Below are 15,159 nucleotides of genomic sequence, written 5' to 3'. Positions count from 1 at the left end.
GTAAATGCATGAACACAGGTTCACTGAGAAACACGGGTTTTTTAGAGTGCAAGAAGCTGATCCATTTGGTTTATCTCTTTCCTAATGCAAACACTCCCAAAAGTAATCACGGCAGCCGAGAATTTGCCCATCTCTGCGAAAACCCAAAGTGCGCAGTTCCACATACAACAACATTTTTACAGAATCAAACTGTTTCAGCGCAAGCAATTTGGTACGGAAGAGGTGATTATCAAGGAGCAGTGCTGTGAGAGAGCTTGTTCCTGCTCTGTGGCCAGCAGACTAACTGAATTAGCATGCTAACTGAGCATATAACGGCTAATGTTACCTCCCGCAGCTTTCTAAAATTTGAATCGACTTAGCTGTTGCTAAAAGAATGCTTCTGGCATGTCTCGTGGCTTCCTGTGGAGTTACACAGAGGAACAAAGCAGTGTGGATGTTGGGTAGCAACATTACATGTGCCAAGGCAAGCAAAACCTGTCTCACTGAGGTTACACTGTTGGGAACAGCTTAATTGTGTTGTCTCGATCTACAAGAAACCTAAAGTCCAAGCAAACATATATGTATCACTTTCAGAGGACCTTGTTTGACTGATGGACATATCGGCCCGACAGTGTTCCTTAACATTTCTGAAATGCACTGCTACAGTGACAAAATGCCATTATATAAAGTTGCAGTTAATGAAGGATATATATTGGGGGGGGGGGGGAGAGGGAGGTTGTAATTTCCTCACCAATCCCATGGTAAAGGCAGTAATAGGTTGTAAGAGTACATTATTAATTGCAACATACTATACTGTGAACAGCTGAAGGCAGAGGGCCCTGTCTGAATGCTGACCTCAATTCTTATACATAGAAAACTAGCTCATCAAAGAGGACACTAGGTTTCAATCCTTCACCCTAGCATCTAACTTTCTAGGTGTGGAGTTTTTTCACGTGGAGACACATTGAAGTCAATAGCAGATGAGCTGTTTCTTGAGCAATCGTTCTGAATTGTCTGAAGGGAAGTCATATGATCAGTGCTGGATTTATATATAAGCTAAACAAGTCATAGTTTAGGGGCCCCACTCTCTTGGGCCCCCCAAAAAAAATTAAAGGAAAAAAACACCCTGGATGTACATTTCCAAATTATAAGATAAAAAACAAATAAAATAAAACCTACATACAGCAACAGTGTTTTGTGTTGTGTAGGCTATGGTGTAAGTCATGGGCGCCGCCTGCTAGCCTGCTCCCTAAAATATCACTGGTTTGCTCATTTCTATATATAGGGTGCCTACATTCTGCATGGACTGGTTCCATGGCAACATGTGCAAATGGCTTTAGATACCTATTAGGTCCATAAAATACCATATAGCATATATTCAACACAAAAACCAGCCACAATTTGTTGTTGACAAAGGACAGCTGGACATATAAAGGGCCCCATTACCTTCAGTAGCTATGGGCCTCATCAAACCTAAATCCGGCCCTGCATATGATGTTGCAATCAATAACAGGGCTGGGCAATATCTGGTTTCGAACAACCTGACATATCACCAGCTAAACTCTGCAATATACTGATATATCACGATGTCTGACATTGGCTGGATTCATGGTTTTTCCTGCATCGTGATTTTTGCATAGCCCGCACAAACACACACACACACACACACACACATCATGATTCACAATATATTGCCAGGTCAAAAATTATGAAACTGATATGGACTTCAAATCATTTTTGGATGATATATCAATATATCGCCCAGCCCTAATCAATAACCTAAGTTTTGCAGTGCATTTTCCCACCAGTTTTTTCACCTCAAAAAGTCTGCGTTTTTCCCCTCCTGGAAGCGGGTTTGTTGTACAAGGGCATGAAATTCACTTTGTGCAACGTGAGTTTGCCGGTATATAACTGAGTAGCATCCACAAACTAGCAACAATCTGAAAACAGCTTGTATCAGGTCATCCCCATCTATCCTTTCAAGTCCAAGGATAGAGTTACCACAGGATAACTGTTTGGTCTAGTGACAGGGGTCAGCAAACTTTTTTAGCAGGGGGCTGGTCCACTGACCCTCAGATCTTGTGGGGGGCCGGACTATATTTTGAAAAAAGAAAATGAACGCATTTCTATGCCCCACAAATAACCCAGAGATGCATTTTAAAGAAAAGGACACATTCTACTCATTTAAAAACACACTGATTCCTGGACCATCCGCGGGCCGGATTGAGAAGGCGATTGGGCCAGATCCGGCCCCTGGGCCATGGTCTAGTCTAGGCCTCAGCAGAATCTGAGGTGCTTTCTTGTTCCACTTCTCTGCACCAAATTACACCCCACCACACATTTGGGAACAGTGATGTGCAAAACAAAAGTTCCCCAGAATCAACTCATGGTACCTTTTCATCCTGTACAAACTCTTGCAGGATGATTTTCCGCTCTGTGCACATTTCCAAAAATTCTTCCGACTGGAAACTTTCATGCAGGGCAGGGAAGAATGTCAACTGCCCACAATCCATCTCTCCTCTTCCATTTAGCTTTTGCTCTCCTGTATCAGTAGGAAAGACAGGATCAATGGCAGTATGTTTACAGCAAATAATAAATGGCTAACAAATAGTTGTGTTTGCCTTGTAAACAAGCCGAACAAACTCACTAGGCACCATCGTAGCTTGTATTTCCAAGAGCGCAAATCCCTTCTTCATGGTCAAAATTGGCAGACTAGTATTTTTTCTTAAATGCCCTATACCAAGTGGACAGTTGGAGGAAGGCTGCAATACCGTATTTTTTGCTCTATAAGACTCACCTTTTCCCTCCTAAAAAGTAAGGGGAAATGTGTGTGCGTCTTATGGAGCGAATGCAGGCTGCGCAGCTATCCCAGAAGCCAGAACAGCAAGAGGGATTGCTGCTTTCGCTGCACAGTGCTCCCTCTTGCTGTTCTGGCTTCTGAGATTCAGAATATTTTTTTTTCTTGTTTTCCTCCTCCAAAAACTAGGTGCGTCTTGTGGTCTGGTGCGTCTTATAGAGCGAAAAATACGGTAGTTTCCCTTCCTTTGCAGCTAGCAGAGAAATTAAAGAAGTGGGCGCATGAGAAGGAGAGCGATCTCTTTCTGCTCCCTAGCCTGCACTATGGTATTGGGCAAATTGCTCTACACAAGGCTGGTATATGTCATGCCTTCTATATCCATAACTGACCTAGACCCTGAAAGCATCATCTGAGCCCCTTCTTCGTGTGCTTCCTCCACAAAACGTCCAGAGGGTGGCCACACAAGAACGGGCCTTTTCTGCGGTGGTTCCTCTTATGTGGAATGCTCTCCCCCAAGGAGACTCGCCTGGAACCTTCATCGCCTATCTTTATTTACAATGTTCAGAATTCCCTCCAACTTTATTTAGCTATAGTTTGAATGCTCAAGTATATAAAAGGTAAAGGGACCCCTGACCGTTAGGTCCAGTCGTGGCCGACTCTGGGGTTGCGGCGCTCATCTCGCTTTATTGGCCGAGGGAGCCGGTGTACAGCTTCCAGGTCATGTGGCCAGCATGACTAAGCTGCTTCTGGCGACCCAGAGCAGCGCACGGAAACACCATTTACCTTCCCACCAGAGCAGTACCTATTTATCTACTTGCACTTTGACGTGCTTTCGAATTGCTAGGTTGGCAGGAGTTGGGACTGAGCAACAGGAGCTCACCCCATCAAAGAGTTTCAAACCGCTGACCTTCTGATCGGCAAGTCCTAGGCTCTGAACCTAATGGTCAAGGGTCCCTTTACATTTACCTTTATTCTGCCACAGCCCTCTTGCTTAGCTAGCAAACTGCACCCGGTCCTTCCAATGGCATTTACAAGACAAGGTGTCATCTTGATCAAATAACTCGGACAAAACTTATCATATTAATTCACTCTTTTTCATGAATTCATTTCATCGTGGCCTGGTATATTGTTGTGAAAGCAATCAAATGTCCAACACAAACAGATGTTTTGGAATCAGATTGGTGCCTGCCTGTTCTTTCCATACATTACCAGAGTTATCTCATGGAGCCGTCAGCCCTGGAATATTACCTTGGCTTTCCTCTGGGGTTACAGCAAATGTGCTGTCGTGCGCCTGATGAGCCTGAGCAGAGAAATTATGCAACTGAAAGAGGGAAAAAACAGATCAACATCAAACTGGAACTCTGGTCAGAGTATCCCCTTCCATGGACCATCCAGAGTGCCCTCCTTGATAAAGCAAGGCATGCAGATAGTCAGTCTTTCCTTTTAATTTGTCGACAGCATCTGGTACTTAAAAGCCCACTGCTTTTGAACATGGAGGTTCCATATAATTACTAGCACCAGCCATTGATGGGGCTTATCACATATGGATTTATCTACTCTCATTTTGAGATCATCAGGGTTTCCCAAACTTGGGTCTCCAGCTGTTTTTGGACTACAACGCCCATCATCCCTAGCAAGCAGGACCCAGTGGTCAGGGATGATGGGGACTGTAATCCAAAAACAGCTGGAGACAGCATGGAAACACTGATTTAAGTGTTATAATGAGACCATGATGGAAGCATGGAAGTCAATGAATGAAAGGAGGAAGGTGGAGATTGCGGGCATGATATCATTCTCTCCCCAACAACCCATGATTTATTGTGATGGCCTGGGATTCGGACTCGGAGGCTGAACCTGAGGAATCCCAGCCTGCACAGGAGTCCCCACCTCCAGAACCAGCTGAGCCAGGGCTGGGGATTGAGCCTGAAGGGTCCTCACCTGTGCTGGATCCTCAGGTGCAGGCACCAGCTGAGTCTTAACTGGCTCCTGAGGTGAGGGAGGACCCATTGCCTGCAAGTGCTCCACTCTCAGCCCCATCAGGGGAAATTGAGGTTGCCTCTGGGTCCGCGAACCCTCCAGCCTCTCCTGAGCTGCAGAGGCTCAGGGCAGAGAGGCAGAGGGAACTAAGTTCCCGCAGTAGGAGTGCTCGCCACCAGGCCAGGAGAGGCGAGTTACCTGTGGACCGGGACCACCCTATGCCTCGGGGCAGATAAAAGCCAGCCAGCCCCAGTCCCAGGTTGCGGGAGCAACATTGTTGGTAGCCTGTTCCTGTCTGCACCCTGTCCTGCGCTTCTGCCAGAGTTCCTGACCTCACCCGACTCCCTGCCTTGGACCCGCCTTCAGCTTTGACCGACACCCTCCATACCTCACCCTCGATCTCGGACTGGACTCGGACCTCACCACACGGTTAACCCTCAGGACCAGCACATTTATTAAGCTGATACAGAGTCCCCTCTTCTGCGGCAACATCTGCCAGATGGAGGACCCCTGATAAGCCATCCAAGCTTATTTCAAGGCTTCTGGGAATATGGAAGTGAACCAAAAGAAGTACAGCGGATGCTTGGGTTGTGAACGTGATCAATGCGGAATGCACGTTCGCAACCCGCAGCGTTCGCAACCCGCATCTGCGCACATGCGGGTTGTGATTCAGCGCTTCTGTGCATGTGCAACTGCCAAAACCTGGAAGTAACCCATTCCGGTACTTCCGGCTTTTGGCAGTCCGCAACCCAAAAAAACGCAACCTGACGGGGACGCAACATGAGGTATGACTGTACAGGCAAACCTCGGATCCCAAACACCTCTGTTTTGGAACGTTTTGGCTTCCGAATGCTGAAAACCCGGAAGCAAATGCTCCGGTTTTCGAACGTTTTTTGGAAGCCGAATGTCCGACACGACTTCCACTTGAGTGCAGGAAGCTCCCGCAACCAACTGGAAGCTGCGCTCCGGTTGTCGAACATTTTGGAAGCCGAACAGGCTTCCGGAACGGATTACATTCGACAAGAGAGGTTTGACTGTAAGTGCCAACGTTCTAGAGGGAAGAGCTGCCCCTTATGATTAGTTTTACAAGGCCATTACTGATGAAAGATAATTCCCTCTTGTTGCCCCCAAGGCGTGTCACCTTGTTCCTTGTTGACACAGCTGTATGATAGGTGACTCTGAGCCAAACCCTCTTCCTCATCCGCGAAGGGCCTTCGTATCCATCCAGAATCCACCTTGAAGTAGAAGGGGCTAAGGCTGACGCCCATGGTCCTCCTCTCCGAACCAGCTGCTCCTCAAGGTCTGCCCAGGCTTTTGCAGATTTGTTGTACCCACACATTAACCTCTGCGAAGAAAGACTCAAAACACTCAAAACACAGCTTGGTTTTCTTACATTTATTCAGATATTTCATTGGGCTGCTGAAGTGGGAGACCTTTACCACGGAAACCTAGGCTACGAGAAGCAGGAAAGTTTGTATGCCGTACATATGTAGCCACATAATAATTAATAACAATAATTTTATTATTTATACCCCACTCATCTGACTGGGTTGCCTCGGCCACTCTGAGCAGCTTCCAACACATATAAAAGCATAACAAAACATCTAACATTAAAAACTTCCCGATAAAGGGTGTCTTCTAAAAGTTATGTACAGTAGTTCTTTCTCTCCTTGACATTAAATGGGAGGGCGTTTCACAGGGCAGGGGCCACTACTGAGAAGGCCCTCTGCCTGGTTCCCTGTAGTTTCACTTCTTGCAGCAAGGGAACTGCCAGAAAGCCATAGGTTTCCGGGCTGAACAATGGGGGTAAAGATGTTCCTTCAGGTACACTGGGAGAGCACCTCCCTATCTCAGATTTCTCTCCTACACTTCATGTCCCCCCAAATATGGAACTGGTGCAGTTTCCCTGCACTATACAGGAATGTTTCAGGAGGTAGAAAACAGGACCCCTTCCCCACTATTAAGATTTCCCTGCCCCTTGCTCCAGAAGTTAGGTTCAGGTTTGAGGTCGCAGCCCTGAGACCTCCAGTGGTACAAGAAGCTGCCTTAGATAAGGTCACACAATTTGTCCGTCAGTCTGCTTGGACTTTCAGCAGCTTTCCAGGCTCAAGCAACTTAAAAAAACAACAACCCTTGTTTGTAACAAACATTTACATTTCATTGAGAGTTTTTGTATTAAATTGTTTTGCACTATCATCTTCAGTTTATTGCGAACAATCAAATTATTACAATCAGCAGAGGAAAACCCAATAATTCTATATATATTTTTTAAAAACATGCATCCATATGGTGTTTTTCCAGTAAATGTATTAAGTGAAAAAGGAGTCGCCGATTAATGGCTTGTCAATCACAATTAATGTAGCCATTCCTATCAACTATTATATGTTCCTATGCAGAATATTTCGTTGGAAAAATCACATACTTACTGCACTTAAAAGGGAAAAAAAAAACATTCCTTTCCCACCAAGCAGGGGAGTGTGTGAGCAGTACGTGGTCCAAATTCTAATCTACCCACTGATGCAAATAGAGGTGAGAAAACCAACATAGCTGCCCTTATCCCATTTTGGGTGTAAAAAAGCACGTACGGTTAGGTCTGTCAAATGAAGCCTGCAAAGGAGTCCTTTTCATTATGCTGTAGTATGAATGGAAAAGAAACTGCTTTCCATTTTAATGCCTACCTACCTAAAACACACTTCTCAAACCAGTAGGGAAAATGAAGTGCGACACCCCTTGAAATTTTGCACTTCTGAGAATGTTTTGATCCAGCAACAAAAGTGTTATATATTAGGGGAAGCACGCACAAAAAATGTGCAGAGCACTGAAAATGCATTTTAGCGGCAACTGCTAGCAAAAAACGCATATATAAAAATTTCTGTGCCAATCTTAAAATAATGTTTGCAAGGTGATGTCAGGGAACTGCCATCGGAGCAGGAGGAGGTGAGAGGGCTCTTGGACGATGGTGGAGAGGGCACCAGTAGGGGGAGGGATAGCCCATACGCTGGGGAAGGAAATCAGCGTAACACCAGTGGAGAAGGGGAGGAGATAGAGGAAGCGGAGAGCTGGCTCCAAGACTCTTCGCAGGAGACAAGTGGAGAGGGGACAAGTGCTCCGTTACCCATACCCACAGCGCGCAAAAAGCTTGCGCGCAGGCAACGGGGGAGGAGACTGGGCGTGAAGCAGCTTTTATGTTGGAAGCGGTTTAAGAAACGGCCATTGACGGATTCTGCCAGCGACTGAGGCAGCCACGAGATAGAGGCTGCTCTGTCAGAAAGGGTTCAACCATGCAAGACAGCCACGAGTGAAGGCAATTTACGCACAAGCAATCCCTAGAACCACTACAGGTGATGTGGAAATGGGACAAACTGAACTTAAGGATGGGAAAACTCTTTTGTCAACAGCATTGGGGGCAGGGGAGATCACCAGACAGAGGAAACTGAGGGAAACTGATAGATTTTCACCCTTCACTAATCTGCAGAGATCAGCCCTTGCTTCCGCTTTTTATTCAACTAAACATCAGACCAATGACACCTGCACTTCCGAGTCCATGTTGCTCAGCAATGCTTCATGGGCTCCCAAAACTCAGTGATGTTCTGCTGCTCTTGATGTTTTGAGTTTAGGTTGCCAAAAAAAGTGCAAATGTACCAATGCTATGTTCAAAACACCACAACCCCCTTGCTGGATAGTAGCCCCTGTGCCCAACCCTCATTTGGCTAGGAGCAGAGAAGTGAGGTTGGGGCTTCCTACCTCAGCATGGTCCTTGCACAAAAGCGCATACAGTTCTTGACCATTTCTCCGGTATTCTTCCAGACGCGATACAAAGTCCTGATGAAAGAGTAAGGAGATGTTACAGAGTGATTTGTGAACGCTGTTGAAATGCACAAACCACAACCTGTGAAAAAACCAAAAGCTTCTGGAACATAGTATAGGATGAGCTTAAAAAAATGTTGAAGTATAACTTTATGGAAAATACAGAAGCTTTTCTACTAGGGATAATGGACACAGGTATAGCAAGAGAAGATCAGAAAATATTCCTCTATGCCACAGGAGCAGCAAGGATCCTAACTGCTAAAAACTGGAAAAAAAGAAACTGTGCCAACAAAAAAGGAAAGGCAAGACAAACTGTTAGAGTATATTGAACTGGCTAGATTAACAGAGGCAACTAGAGATCACACTAGACAAGAGTTCCAAAAAGGAAGGGGGAAATGCAGTGAATACTTCACAAAACAGTGCCCTAAAATGCATACCTGGACTTGTTTCGATTAATATCTGTAGGAGACTTTGTGGATACTTAAGTTATAACTGGAAAAATCTTAATAATTATTCATAAAGGAAACAGCTTATAAGAAGTAAATAAGGAGGCCAGATACAGGATAAAGGAAGTCTTTTATTTGGTTGTTTGTATTGTTGTATGTTATGCTCATTGTATGTTATGTTCACGTTTAATGAGGGTGGATTTCTGTATTGGGGGGGTGGTTTATTTTACATGGTAAATAAAAATTAAAAAAAAAAACGCACAAACCACAGATTTTAAATCAAAATCTCAGAGTTTAAATCAAGGTTGGGGGGGAAGAGAGGAGTGGAGTGAGAGCTATGGGTAAAGGTAAAGGTAAAGGGACCCCGACCATTAGGTCCAGTCGTGGCCGACTCTGGGGTTGCGGTGCTCATCTTGCTTTATTGGCCAAGGGAGCCGGCGTACAGCTTCCAGGTCATCTGGCCAGCATGACTAAGCCACTTCTGGCAAACCAGAGCTGCGCACAGAAACGCCGTTTACCTTCCCGCCAGAGCGGTACCTATTTATCTACTTGCACTGGCATGCTTTCAAACTGCTAGGTTGGCAGGAGGAGAGACCGAGCAATGGGAGCTCACACCGTCGCAGGGATTCAAACCGCCAACCTTCTGATCAGCAAGCCCTAGGCTCTGTGGTTTAACCCACAGCGCCACCCGTGTCCCTGAGAGCTATGGGTAGTAAACTTTAATTCTTTTACACAGTGTGTGCGCAAGGTTTTTGTGTCCGCGTCACATGGGTAGGTTCTTTTTCTATTCATTTACTAATTTTCATTGGCAAGGAAAAAATGTTTCTCCTGTCACAAGCAACCTGTCAGTGATAAATTCACATAGCTGTTTATAAAAATGCATGGCGTGCATTTATTTGCTACACCAATTGCTTGACCAAATACTTACTTAGGTTTACAGATACTGGCTTTGTATGCATCTAATATATACAGTGGGACGCGGGTGGTGCTGTGGGTTAAACCACAGAGCCTAGGACTTGCCAATTAGAAGGTCGGTGGTTCGAATCCCCGCAACAGGGTGAGCTCCCGTTGCTCGGTCCCTGCTCCTGCCAACCTAGCAGTTCGAAAATACGTCGAAGTGCAAGTAGATAAATAGGTACCACTCCAGCGGGAAGGTAAACAGCGTAAAGCTGTACGCCGGCTCCCTCGGCCAATAAAGTGAGATGAGCGCCGCAACCCCAGAGTCAGTCACCACTGGACCTAATGGTCAGGGGTCCCTTTACCTTTACCTTAATATACAGTGGTGCCTTGCAAGACAAAAAGAATCCGTTCCGCGAGTCTTTTCGTCTTGCGTTTTTTTGTCTTGCGAAGCAAGCCCATTAGCGGATTAGCGCTATCAGCGCAATTGACAGTTTAAGGGCTAAAAACGGCTTTTTAAGGCTCAAGGGATTAGTGGTTTTGCTGCTAAAAGGCTTTTAGCAGCTTAGCGCTTCAGAAAAAGGTTTCGGAGCGGAAAAAAACCTCAAAATTTTTTGTCAATTTTCGTCTTGCGAAGCAAGCCCATAGGGAAATTCGTCTTGCGAAGCGCCTCTGCAAACGGAAAACCCTTTCGTCTTGCGGGTTTTCCGTCTTGCGAGGCATTCGTCTTGCAGGGCACCACTATATACTGTATTTCTCCATGGTAGAAACTTAGTAAGTAAGAAAGAGAGTGTAAAGTAATCCCTTACTTTAAGGAAGTATCATGATCATTTTCCACTGATGTTATGTTAACGCTGGGCTTCCTGTGTTAATGTGACACACGTAACCCTCAGAGGGGAATAATCATGTGAGTAGCAGTTCGAAAGCACATCAAAGTGCAAGTAGATAAATAGGTACCACTCTGGCGGGAAGGTAAACGGTGTTTCTGTGTTCTGCTCTGGTTTCGCCAGAAGCGGCTTAGTTATGCAGGCCACATGACCTGGAAAAACTGTCTGCGGACAAACGCCGGCTCCCTCGGCCTGTAAAGCGAGATGAGCGCCGCAACCCCAGAGTCATTCGCGACTGGACTTAACTGTCAGGGGTCCTTTACCTTTACCTTTTTTTTTCCTTTTTTTTTTAGGAAAGTCATTCCGGGAGGAAATAATGTAACCTTTCTGTGAAAAAAAAATATTACAACCCAGCATATTTGAATAAAATTAATTTTACTTTTAAAATGCTTAACTTTCTTTTGGAAAGAATGTTGATGTTTGATGTTGTCAAAAAGATAGATGGGCAGGCAGGCAGGCATAGATATATATTGCTTTGATTTAAGAAATAAAATAAGTTACCCCCACAAAAAAGTAAGAAACCCTTGTAAACCACTTTAAGCCCCTCCCCTCAAGTTAAAAAGGGGGAATAAAAATCTACCACCAGCCCCACTCCCCTTCTGCCTGTTTACCTGAATGTCCCCCTTAAAAAGATAAAAAGGGCAGCCCTATATTACTCTAGTTTTACTAAAATATTCCATGTTATTACATCCTTTTTATGTTTTATCATATTTCTAATGTGTTGTTCTTTATTGATTTCTGTAATGGCCTCTGGCTAGACAAAGGCTGGTTGATTGAATTTACTGATGCTAAACTAGAATGTGCATTCTAAATGCCTGCACGGCCTTTATCGCTGTTTTAAAGTTATTATTGTGAACGGCCGAAATTTTGCAAACAGGAAGGTGGGGTGGGGGGATTAAATATTATAGAGCTGCATACGGTGTCCCCTTTTATTCCACCCCAACTTTCCTAGCTTTGCAAACTTAATTATTACATTGCTTTGTCGCTTTATACAAAAGAAGTCTCAAAGCGACATAACAGTTTAATTTAATAATAATATTTCATAATAGCCTGGCAAATACAGAGGCAAAGAGTACCCATAGTTCTGTCCCTTCATCGCCCTTGAGTCAGCCAATGTTGTCAGACTACAACTCCCATCATCCCTAGCTAGCAGGAGCAGTGGTCAGGGATGATGGGAGTTGTAGTCCAACAATATCCAGGGACTCACGGTTGACAAAGGCTGTCCTTTTTATTTTGGCGAGGCTTCCAGCCAACAAGAGATGCTTCATTATACTCAGCCCAGCTTTGATGGCTTGTTAATTAACACCGAGTCATTTCAAGAAAAGAGGAAACTTTGGGAATGTTCAGGGGCGCAGAAGAGGATATATAGTTTATTATTATCCTTCCTAACTTGCACTAGCAAGTTCCTTTACTTAGCAGAGTTTACATTCCCCTTCTCATGCACAGCAGATAATTGGTTGCAGGCTCGTGTGAGCCTCTCACTATTATACAATTCAATCTGTCTCAGACTGAATTGTACGTTCCTGGTAAGTTCCCTTTAATTGCTCTTAAAAAGAATAAGGAAGCGACAATCTTATTTAAAGATGATAAAATTTTAGATAATAACTTGGATTTGCCTTCAATTATTTCTATCTGGAATTTAGATTTTTTCTCATTTATCCCTACTTTTTTATCTTCCTTCCAAACTGCATTTATCTGATGGAATTGCAGCCAGCCTGTTAACTAGTCTTTCAACTCCTCATATGTCCTCAATTTCCATCCACTCTCTGATCCTATCAGTAGGTCTTCATATGTCAGTCTTTCTCCTTCCATGTTTACTTTTTTGATTGTTAAAATATCAATTGGGGATAACCACCAGGGTGTTTTCCATTCCAAAAGTTTTTTATTTCTCTCCCAGACTTCATATAGTATTAAAAAGAATAAGGAAGCCACAATCTTATTTAAAGATGATAAAATTAGTTTACTCACATCAGTTCACAGTTGGATTCCTGAAAGCAGACTTAGTTACAAATATGTACATGTGGATCTACCCCGTATGGGGGAATAATCCCAGTGCTTCTGCTAGCTGAGAAGCTAACAGAGCAGTCCTAGCAAAAAGCTGGTCAAATGAAGAAGGAAGTCAAAAAGAGAGGAGGGTGTGCTGCGTGACTCGTCCTTGTGTTACCTGGACAGGTTAGGTCACGCCCACCTTCTATCACATGCAAAAGGAAGGATGCTCCAGCCAGGAGGAACAGGAAGTTTCGACTGGCTGGACCAAACATTCCCCCACATTACAACGAATGTTGTACTTGACTGCCTCTCATGGATCACATCCCACAGAAACAAGTTTATTCTAGAGCAAGCTTGGTCAAGTTGCCTCAGAATGCTGGCCAGCCTTTATCATCCTGTAGCCCTTACATGCCAGAGGCATGGCAATTCTTCACAACAAACTGTCCTGCTTCTGCTTGGTTTGGGCTCTTAAGTTAATGTGCTACAAGATCTATGGGATCTCAGTTGACACTGGCCAGCATCCAGCTCAGTGCTTGCACTTGACCAGCAACCCCTCTCCAGGAAGCAAACTGTAAAGCGCTGATGGAAGCCATTAGAGTTTGTTTGCTTGAAGCATCATTAAGCTCGTAATCACGGTTGCGGCCTCACAAAACTATTACATAACTCATACCCAACTCCCATAAAGACTGACCTAGAAAGCGGAAGAATCCCTCACCAAGGGACTGGGCCAGCAGGCAGAAGTCAATGAGCCAGGAGTCTCCTTCACGGCTTAGCTCTGCACGTAAACCCTGTATCCACATACATACACAAAGCTATATGGCAGCCACTTCCCTACGCTAGGATCCTATACTGCTGGAGACTGTGGGAAACACTCAGATATGTTTAACGATCGTTAGTTTAAGGCAACTACTAGAAAAAGCAATGCTGGCATACCGTATTTTTCGCTCTATAAGACGCACTTTTCCCCTCCTAAAAAGTAAGGGGAAATGTGTGTGCGTCTTATGGAGCGAATGCAGGCTGCACGGCTATCCCTGAAGCCAGGAACGTTCCCCCTGCCCTGAAGAGGCTTCGCGCAGCTATCGCTGAAGCCAGGAGGGCGAGAGGGATCAGGGCTTTCGCTGTGCAGCGATCCCTCTTGCTGTTCTGATTTCGCTTCGTTGGAGAGGCACTGCGCAGCTTTCCCTCTCTGTGCAGCGCCTCTTCAGTGAAGCGGCAGGAGAAACGGAGCCCCTTCCATTTCTCCTCCCACTTTGCTGGAGAGACTCTGCGCAGAGAGGGAGAGAATTATTTTTTTTCTTGTTCTCCTCCTCTAAAACTAGGTGCGTCTTATGGTCGGGTGTGTCTTATAGAGCGAAAAATACGGTATTTCCTTTACCAGGAAGGAATCCCAAGAGAATGGGAATGGATGGCATTTTAGGAGAGGGCAGATTAGGTAGCCGATGGTCTTGTGTGGAAGCAAGCAGAGGTGGATCTGCTATGAAACTAATGGAGCTTTAGTTCCAAGGTCTATAATCCTGGGCCCCAGAAACAATTTTATCAGACCCTCCAAATGTCCCTGTTTTCCAGGGACAGTCCCAGATTTCCTGAAGCCATCCTGGTTTCTGATTTGATCCCAGAATGTCCCACTTTCCCTTTAGGACACCCCTATTTTCATCAGAGAAATGTTGAGGACATTGCTTTTTTTCACCCCAAATGGGTGTAGTAGACCCAATTTGAGTCACATGGCTCAATTTGATTTCAGTGGTGCCCCGCAAGACGAATGCCTCGCAAGACAGAAAACCCGCTAGACGAAAGGGTTTTCCATTTTGGAGGTGCTTCGCAGGACGAATTTCCCTATGGGCTTGCTTCGCAAGACGAAAATGTCTTGCGATTCCTGGGGGGTTTTTTTCCGCTCCCCACCCCCTTTTTCTAAGGCACTAAGCTGCTAATAGCCTTTTAGCAGCTAATCCGCTAATCCCTTAAGCTTTTAATAGCCGCTAATAGCCGCTAAACCGCTAATAGCGCTAATCCGCTAATCGGCTTGCTTCGCAAGATGAAAAAACCGCTAGACAAAGAGACTCACGGAACGGATTCTTTTCGTCTTGTGAGGCACCACTGTAATTTCTTGCTTTATATATTTCAACAATCCCAACGTTTGAGAGTCAGATGTTGTAAAGGTTGTTGCAAACAACCCCACTGAGGAAGATGACAGTGTTCTGAATATGTTCAGAACTTCAAATGGTTTTTAAAATACAGTGGAAGTTGAATGGAATCCGTTCTGGAAGTCCGTTCAACTTCTAAAACATTCGGAAACCAAAGTACAGCTTCTGATTGGCTGCAGGAAGCTCCTGCAACCAATCGGAAGCCACAGAAGCCACATTGGATGTTCAGGTTCCAAAGA

The 15,159-nt window shown here is 44.9% G+C and overlaps 1 protein-coding gene across 1 annotated transcript in view; it reads right to left on the bottom strand.

Moving 5' to 3' along the window:
* WDFY4 (WDFY family member 4) overlaps positions 1-15,159 on the bottom strand; it is a 185,690-nt gene that overhangs the window by 69,833 nt on the left and 100,698 nt on the right. The window contains exons 40-43 of the mRNA XM_083440157.1: positions 8,498-8,575; positions 5,895-6,098; positions 4,025-4,097; positions 2,373-2,521 (exon numbers count right to left, since the gene is read on the bottom strand). Coding sequence (XP_083296283.1) covers positions 2,373-2,521; positions 4,025-4,097; positions 5,895-6,098; positions 8,498-8,575 — 504 coding nt within the window. The remainder of the gene's footprint in view (positions 1-2,372; positions 2,522-4,024; positions 4,098-5,894; positions 6,099-8,497; positions 8,576-15,159) is intronic.

This window comes from Podarcis tiliguerta (genome assembly GCF_965153285.1).
Source record: "Podarcis tiliguerta genome assembly, chromosome: 5".
Classification (NCBI taxonomy): domain Eukaryota; kingdom Metazoa; phylum Chordata; class Lepidosauria; order Squamata; family Lacertidae; genus Podarcis; species Podarcis tiliguerta.
This window is presented reverse-complemented; position numbering and strand designations above follow the sequence as displayed.